This window comes from Pseudorca crassidens, chromosome 15 (assembly GCF_039906515.1).
Source record: "Pseudorca crassidens isolate mPseCra1 chromosome 15, mPseCra1.hap1, whole genome shotgun sequence".
In the NCBI taxonomy this organism is placed as follows: Eukaryota; Metazoa; Chordata; class Mammalia; order Artiodactyla; family Delphinidae; genus Pseudorca; species Pseudorca crassidens.
This window is the reverse complement of record NC_090310.1, coordinates 68,643,239-68,652,413: the sequence shown is the minus strand read 5'-3', so window position 1 is coordinate 68,652,413 and position 9,175 is coordinate 68,643,239. Positions and strand designations below refer to the sequence as shown.

General features: G+C 49.2%; 1 protein-coding gene across 1 annotated transcript in view; it reads right to left on the bottom strand.

Moving 5' to 3' along the window:
* Window positions 1–2,615: 2,615 nt before the first annotated feature.
* PPP1R16B (protein phosphatase 1 regulatory subunit 16B) overlaps window positions 2,616–9,175 on the bottom strand; it is a 102,762-nt gene continuing 96,202 nt past the window's right edge. Inside the window, exon 11 of the mRNA XM_067708130.1 lies at window positions 2,616–7,381. Within this exon, the coding sequence (XP_067564231.1) occupies window positions 6,872–7,381 (510 nt within the window). The 3' untranslated portion in view covers window positions 2,616–6,871. The remainder of the gene's footprint in view (window positions 7,382–9,175) is intronic.

Sequence of the window (9,175 nt, the reverse complement as noted above, 5' to 3'; positions counted from 1 at the left end):
GCTGGGGCACACTGACCCACTGACTGTGCTTCTCCGGGTCTCTCAGAGCTTGGGTGAGGCCAGCCACTCCCCAGTATTGAAATCATTCATTCATTCGTTCAAAAATACCGGTCCGTCATAATAGCCACTCCTTTGATTACACCTTCAGGTAGCTTTCTCTTCTCTCACCTGATCATTTTCTTTCGTTTTCAAGATTTATTTTTTTGATGTGGATTATTTTTAAAGTCTTTATTGAATTTGTTACAATATTGCTTCTGTTTTATGTTTTGGCTTTTTGGCCGCCAGGCATGTGGGATCTTAGCTCCCTGACCAGGGATGAAACCCGCACCCCCTGCATTGGAAGGCCAAGTCTTAACCACAGGACTGCCAGGGAAGTCCCTCACCTCCTTGTTTTTTGCCTGGCAAAACCCCAAACCTGGTTAAACCCCACTCTCCACCTACTTTCCTCCTGCACCCAGGCCGCCATACAGTGCAGGGGAAAAGAAAGACACAGTCATGCCCACCAGCTGTGCCTGAAATTCATGGTCTCAAGTGGGCCCTTAAGGTTGCCTGCTAGCCTCTATTTCCCTAACTTCTCTCTACCTTTTCCTCTCTCGTTCTTACTTTTAGAGTTTGCTTTCTATTTCACTGAGAAAATAATAGCAGTCAGGGAAGATAGTTCCACATGCTCCCACCACATCTTCCTACCTGTTTGCATCTCTGCCCACATACTGGGCCTTCCGTTACTATGGATGAGCTGTCTGTGAGCCTATCTAATGCCAGTCCTTCCATTTGGGCAGTAGTTGCCAATCCCCCTACTACTAACCTATGTCTCTCCAGCAATTCCCTCCTCTTTCCTGGATCATCCGTTTCCCTGCTTTACTGGTTCATTCCTATCAGCATACAAACATGCTGTAATATTTTTCATCCTGCAAACAACACTCATGACCCTATATCCCTCTAGAGCTTCCTCCCCATTTCACTCTCACTTTTATAGCATAAAGCCTCAAACAACTTGTCTATACTTGCCATCTCCAGTCTTCCTCCCATTCTGTCTTGAATCCTGTCCAATCAGGCTGATTCCTACACTGGCCAACCAGAACCTCTTGTCAAGATCATTGTGAGGGACTTCCCTGGCAGTCCAGTGCTTAAGACTTTGCCTTCCAATGCAGGGGTTGCAGGTTTGATCCCTGGTCGGGGAGCTAGGAACCCACATGCCTCACGGCCAAAAAAACCAAAACATAAAAAACAGAAGCAGTATTATAACAAGTTCAATAACGACTTTAAAAATGGTCCACATAAAAAAAAATCTTAAAAAAAAAAAAGATCGTCATGAGCTCCACGGTGTTAAATCTAATAGCCAATTTTTAGGCCTCATTTTCTTTGTGTAAATGAGAAGACATATATACAACTGTAAAGTGCTTCATAAATGTGAGACATTACCATTATCATGTATCAATATACTTTTTTTAAATAAATTTATTTTATTTTTGCCTGCGTTGGGTCTTCATTGCTGCACGCGGGCTTTCTCTAGTTGCGGTGAGTAGGGGCTACTCTTCGTTGTGGTGCGCGGGCTTCTCATTGCAGTGGCTTCTCTTGTTGCAGAGCATGGGCTCTAGGCACGTGGGCTTCAGTAGTTGTGGCACATGGGCTCCGTAGTTGTGGCTCGTGGGCTCTAGAGCACAGGCTCAGTAGTTGTGGCACACGGGCTTAGTTGCTCCGTGGCATGTAGGATCTTCCCAGACCAGGGTTCGAACCTGTGTCCCCTGCATTGGCAGGCGGATTCTTAACCACTGCGCCACCAGGGAAGTCCTCAATATACTTTTTTAAATGGATGAATGTCCGCTGCTACAAAGATACTTCCGTTCTTCCCCTCTCTCCCCATACCCAGCCTGTTTATGAAATTTTTCAAGCCCAAGTGTGGAGATTTCTATGTGTCCCTGCTCTGGCAGCCAGCATCCAGAAGGGTCCAAGACAGCATCCTTTTTCATCCTCTTCCAAGACACCAACAAACATCTGTATGTGATGAAAACAATGACCACTGTCTGGGGCTGTGCAGTCATAGAGTTTGTCAATCTCTCCATTGCCTAAGGTCAGAAGTGAGAATAACCACGGTCTCACCTGCTGAATTGTTGTAATAATGTGAAGTAGTATGTAGTATTTTACTTCCCCACTATAAACTGTATGAGGAGAAGGACTGGGGTGGTTTGGGGAGAAGAGGATAGGACAGGTCAGTGCACTCCAAGAAGAGAACAGAAGAGAAGGGCAGCCCTGTTACATATAAATGTGTCATCAGACAACCATTTGAAAGTGTGGGGGAAAATGGTATATGAGCTATTATAGGGCTCCATGTTAATTTCAAAAGAAGCATTTGACAGAGTGAAGCTCATTTCCAACCACCCTTCTTTTCTTGACTTCACCAGGTTTCACCTTCTTGCAGTCTAGAAAGATACCTCTCCGTATCTGAGCCCTCAGAGCTCCCTCTGATTCAGGGGCCAACTGGGAGAGCCCTCTGTGGTGGGATCAGGGACCTGGAACCCTCCCCTGCCCTTCATCCCAGGCACTACCGTTTTGTGAATTCAAATCATTAGGGTTCAAGCGAGCTCATAGCAATGACCACAGCCACACTAAACAGGTGTTATTAAAAGGAATTTAATAATCTTAATTAAAAACTCTTAACAGCGAATTCTGTCACAGGCCTTGGCAGCTGGAAGCAACTCCAGGGGCGTGCCCCTCTGGGATGTGGTCGAGCCACAGTCTCGAACATGGGGCTCACCACTGCCGCATGGCGTGGTGCTACCTGGAAGTTACTTCAATACAATATCAAAGATCCACGAGGGTTTTTTTTAAAAAACGTTTTAAATATATTAGACTCTCTTGATTGCCATTTTTACACAAAGCTGCTGATACAGTATACAGAGTTTTAACTTTTTTTTTTCACATAAAATACATTTTTCTTAAATGTTCTCTGTACATCAGTGGCTTCTGGTCTGGTGAATTATTGCGGAGGGCTGTGGGTCTACAGACTTTTCCTGGGTGCACAGAGCCAGGCCCCGCACTGTGGCACTTGCAATGCCCATGGGAAGCAGGCCCTCCGGCCAACTGGCCAACAAGAGACTGTCGAGGAAAGCTTCTAGCAGAGGCGGTCACTTCTGCGGAGTCACCCACTGACCACATGACTCTTTGCTCTTATGTGCCCTGGGGGAGGGGAGGCTGTCCCCAAGCCACAACAGCAAGAGTTAAATACAGTCCTTCTGGGCATCCCGTAAGGAGTGCCCTTCTGGAAAGTGTCCCAGTATTCTGCTCTGGGAAAGCAAGTGGAAGGGAGAACTCAAGATCAAAAGATATCTGACACCAACAACCAAAATGGTCTCATGTTACTACAAGGCCAGCAAACTGGTGGGTAGGACAGGGGACACAGCTTTGTTAACTTTTCTAAGCCTATTGAAATTGATCAAACAGTACAGAGCAGTTTCACCAATGCTGCATATTTGATGGAGAACTACATCCTGAAGTCTTCAGAAGACCTGGGCTTAGGGTGCACTCAACTTCCTGGAGCTACTCTCAGGCCAGAAACTCACTCTCTGGTGATAGCCACCAATTTTCAGTTGTTTGGGGCATAAGGTGGGAGCAAGGGCGAGAGCTCAGAGGGAGCCATGTGGCACAGGCTTTAGAAGTAGCCTTCTTTCATCTGCCAGGAACTGCCACCAGACCTGGGTCTAAGCGGGAGCTGGGCATCTGGTCGACCTTGCCAGCTTTCTCCCTGCTCCTTGATCCACACCTGCCAGGAATAGAGGCAGACTCATGAGGAAAGTTTTCGATATTAAAGGAGAAGCTCCTTTTCCTCCCAATATCCGTTGGTGGGGCAGGACTAGGTAATAAATGAGCAAAAATGAGGAAGAGACAATGAGCTTAAGAACCTGAGATGCATTTGGCAATAAGTTCCAGACTCCTTGTTCTTCTAGACACTGACTTCAAACTGGTATTATACAGTGGCTGAAAGATGCTGGCCTAAAGGCAGTTATCCTTGAAAGTCCCAGGTGGACTTGGGATGGTATCTGCCTGGAACCCAAGATCCAGCATCTCCATTTAGTGGCAAATGTTATCCAGGGGTGGTGATGTCAGCAGCTTCCCAGCTAAAGAAATTCATACGCTAGGGATTCTAGGAGCAGAAAAGTAAAGGGTTGCTGGACTAGGATGCAGCCTTTCTGTCTCAGGTGAACTGAATGGGGCTGTTGATGCTCATGACCATGAGGATGGTCATGACCATCATCAAAGGATGAGACCTCACTCTCTCATTCCTCCTTTATCCCTGGAACCTAATACAGTGCCTGGTGAGTCACAGCTACTCAATAAACTACATGAGTGAATAAATGAATGACTTTGGCCCCAGCTTGTCCCTTGACACCGAGGAGACCCACAGGGAAAGTTCCCCCAGGTACTTGAAGGGAATGGTTTATCCCCGACTGAAAACACGCGCTAAAGCCCAAGAGTCTGCAGTTGGCTCCTGTCAGGGGATCAGCTGGGATTCCCAGCCTTCTGGGTGGGAGAGGAACGGCCCAGGAGGCAGGAAGCAAAGGAGGAAGGAGGGAACAGCCAGAAGGGCTCAGAGCGGGCAATAAATACCTTCAGTCTCTGGCCCCTGAGCAAACAGATCTGAAAACGTACACAGCTCTCTCCTAGGAGCGTGTGTCTTCCCTCAGCACCTCCCAGGTTGCAGCTCAAGTGGGCTCAAGAGGAATTTCAGTGTCAGTCTGATCTGAACACTATTTTAAAGCCTAAAAGGCATGTGTGTTTTGAATCATCCCTGCCCTGCTCCAGCCATAGGATGAGATGATGGAGAGTCAGCCCCAGACCCCAGGGATGTGGCAGGTGTCACGCACACCTGTCTGAAGTCGCCTGACCTGCCTTTCCACCCTGGACTGGATCCGTCCTGGAGCTGGGGTGGGAGTGGCCTGGTGCTGTGACTCTCCCTGCATCCAGGAGCACTGTTCTCTGACCCAGCTGCCCTGCTCCTGGTAAAGCATCAGCGAGGCCCTTGGGATCCAGCTCTGCCTCTGGGCTATGGGAGCCATGGCGACCACAGTGGAGGACTGGGACAAACAGCAGACCTCATTACTAGGACTGTGGCACAAGGGGGCTCCTCCAGCCCCAGCCTCTGGCCCAGATGTCCCTCGGTGAGAATTTCTCATAAGCTCAGAAAGAAAAGGGTTAAAGGAAACCCAGATTTGCCCCCCAAATTCCAGAATCTGGACCTCAGGGGCCCCTGCAGAGCTCTAAAGAGGTAGTTTTAGACAAGTAAAGGGTGCACAGAGCAGGAAACAAACCTGCAGTTCGTTAGTTATACCAGAAGGTTTTGGCCGATTCCACGGACAGCGCCCAACTCGTGGGCAACAATTTCAAAGGGGCTCACGAGAGAATGCAGTGAAGAGGTGGCAGGCAGCCTGTCTCTCATAGGCTTCCCTCCGCAGCATCAGAAAGATTGGGGCTATGAAATAGTAGAGCTGGGCAAGACCCAACTACAGCCCCACCACCGCTCTCCTGAATGCAGTGCAGGGTGTTGGACCATGTGCACCTTGGATTTTCAGCCTTGGGCTGTCACCACTCTGGCAGGAGCAGGATGGGAGCTCCTGGGCCAGACAGGAACTCACAAGGGCCAACTGGCAAATCCGTCTCACCAAGCATTCCAGAAAATGCAAAGCTGGCCTGGGAGTGCGGAGCATTCACTCTGGGAGAGGCAGGGTCCCGGCAGCCCCCCACTGCTCACTCTGATGGCTTCGTCTGAGGAGGGCCGGCTGAGACAGGCTGGACTGAAATCAGCCGAATATTCACAAAGGTTGGCCAGGGCACTGGGCTCTGTCATGGTTACCAGAGATGTCTGCAGAAATTAACAACATGAATTTGCCTCTCTCCCTGGAAAAGCCCTTCCAACTGAAGTTTCTCGCTTAGCTTCATTTGTCCAACACCAGTCAGTAAAACCTAGTGATCGTGATACTGTTCAGGAAAGAAAACTAATTCAGTGGACCCCCTTCCCAACCTGAAGCTTTGTAGCCTAAAAGAATTCTTTCAGCAAATGCACTTTTGGAAACACTACCTTTGTTCTCTCTCCCCTCCATCTTTTGATGCTTCCACCCAAGAGCAAAATATGATTTGGATTATTCCAGGATTGGAATAGCCAGGTTTTCCACCTTGGCCCCTGGGCACTCACACAGCTGGCACTTGGCACAAGCAAGGCTGTGGGGAGCAGGCCTACGCCCGTGTCATCCACCCGACGTGGGCGCATAGCTCCCTCTGGATGCAGAGAGGACCTCCTGTTCCTGCCGGATGTGGATGATGATAGCAAACCCTGGTAGGGCTCTGGGCAGGCTGACAGGTATCAGCTTAGCAGGCCTCCTCCCCTGCTAAAGCCATGTTGGCAGTGGCGACAAAACTCTGAGTCTTAACTTCAGTCCTCTTGGGAAGAGCCCACAAATTCTCAGTCCCACCTGCTTCCCATGAGCCCAGCTGTGTCATCCCTACACATGTTGATTGTGTGTGTGTGTGTGTGTGTGTGTGTGTATTGATATGTCACATGTGAGTACTGGTCCAGAGAAGCCTTTACCAACAACAGAACCGGAATCCCAGCCCATGCTCCTGAAATCTGACAGCAGGATGAGTCAGGAAGCCACTATGGGCCTTGTGTTTGATGGCAGACAGTGCGGCAAGAAGCAGAACCGTGGGAAGTGGTGATACTATGGGCAGCTGGCTGAGAGGTGAGGTTAGCGTTCCTCTGGAAAGCAGAGCCCACCTCTCCCCAGCTGCCCTCGGAAGCCTCCCCAGGCAGGGCTGCTGGGCTGGCCTGGATTCCAGGGACCCTCTCCCCAGAGCATCCCTCCCCTCCATCCCTCAGGGACTAGGAGATGCGGCAGCAGCCGTGGACCTTCTCCTCCATTTCCTCCATGGGGGCCTTGAACTTCAAGAGTGGGGGGTCTCCACTGGTGACCGTGTAATACACCGAGGTCCCATTGCTGCTGTACGGGGAAGTTCTGCCTCCGATCAAAGGGGCCTTGCCTTCGCTGCCGCCCTCACCCGTCCTGCCCATGCCGCTACCCAGATGGGTGCTCAGGAAGGGGTGGCTGAGCAGCTTGGCAGCAGCCCGCTGCCGCTTCAGCTCCAGAAGCGTCTGGGGGCTCTGTTCCTTGTAGCCACTCCAGGGCGGGGTGGCATCGGCCATGCCAGGGTTGCCATAGGCCATGTTGTAGTCCGGCACCTCATGCACTTTCCAGACGTCCCCGTTGGACAGCGCATACTGGTAGGTGCTGACCGGAGCCCGGAGGCCGTTCTCAACAGGCACGTCCATTTCACTTCGTGGGATCTTGGTAGGAAACTCGGAGAGCAGCACGGGCTTCTCCAGCCTGGGGTTCTTGAGGGTGAGAAGGACAACGTTACCAGCTGGCTGGAAGATCTGAACCCATACCCCACTTGTGCCTCTGCTGAAAGCATGATTGTTTGGGCCTGTCCTCATCCGTTTTCCCTACCTGGGTAATAAGACTTCTATTTTCCTTTGGGGAACTCACCAATCTATGGGTTTTGATAGAGTTGACCCACTCTCACCTTTGCTCCCAGCAAAAGACCACGACCCCAGGCCTGGCCAATCAATAAACTCCCTACAGGAATTGGTTCAGGGGTGGGTTCCTGACTGAAATTGGTTCAGTGAAACTCAACCCTGGGACTTGTGCTAGAAAAGTTGGGAAAGAGCAGATCTATTTCTGTAGGAACTACGCTGGTAAGAATGATGTACTGGGGAGATACCATTTCAAAGGGTCTACTTGGCTGTGAAGCCAGCACTAAGGAAGACTGAAAGAGAGACAGAGACTGAGAGAGAGAGAGACTGTATCCTGATGATATGTTTTGAGCCCCTGGATCCACTTGGCCCCAGACTTTCCAGTTACATAAGCCAATGCATCTCTTTTTTGTGTAAGTCGATTTTAGTTGGGTCACTTGTAATCCTTCCTCTTAGCCCCTGGTATATCTCCACTACAAATGGAAGACGCTCTTACCCAGAGATCTTTTATACCTAGAAATCCCTGGGTAATAAGAGCTTTAAAAGTAGCTGCAGCCTATGGGCTTCCCTGGTGGCGCAGTGGTTGGGAGTCCACCTGCCGATGCAGGGGACACAGGTTCGTGCCCCGGTCCGGGAGGATCCCGCGTGCCGCGGAGTGGCTGGGCCCATGGGCCGTGGCCGCCGGGCCTGCGCGTCTGGGGCCGCAGCGGTGGGAGGCCCGCGTACCACAAAAAAAAATTTAAAAAGTAGCTGCAGCCTAGAAACTATGACTAAAAGGTAGATTCATCTGACAGTGACGAAAATATAAAGCATAGCAAAGTCAAAAGACACATGAAAAACTAGAAATATATTTACAACCTATAAGAGAAAAGGGACTAATTTCCAAATGTATAAAGAGCTCTTAAAAGTCCATTTGAAAAAGCCCAACTACCCAACGGAAAAAACAGGCAAAGGACATTAATATTCAGATCACAGCAAAATGTAGATCTATATAGCATATAAATGTAGGAAAAATTTTCAGTCTCACAAATAGTTAATGACATAAAAATTTAAACAACAAAATATCATTTTTACCCATCACATTGACAAATTTTTAAAAAATATTTATTTATTTATCATTTATTTACTTTTGGCTGCGTCGGGTCTTTGTTGTGGTACGCGGGCTCAGTAGTTGTGGCGCACGGGCTTAGTTGCCCGGATCCTGACCAGGGATCGAACCTCTGTCCCGTGCATTAGAAGGTGGATTCTTAAGCACTGGACCATCATGGAAGTCCCAACACATTTTTTTTTTGGTTGGCGGGGAAGTGTACTGAGTGGCTTGTGGAATCTCAGTTCCCTGACCAGGGATCAAACCTGGGCCTTCAGCAGTGAAAGCACAGAGTCCTAACCACCGGACTGCCAGAGAATTCCTGACAAATATTTTTAAAGTTTGTTATTATTCAGTGCTTGCAGGGGTGTGGGAAGTAGACAGGAGTGTCAACTGCCACAACTTCTTTGGAGGGCAATGTCACACCATCCACAAAAAAAAAAATTTTTTTTTAAGAAAAATATATACTTTGCACAAGCATGCCCATTTCCAGGACTTTGTTTCACAGATAGATTCCCTCAGGGGAGCATGAAAACCATCATTAGGCAGGTGGGAAATTATGGCAA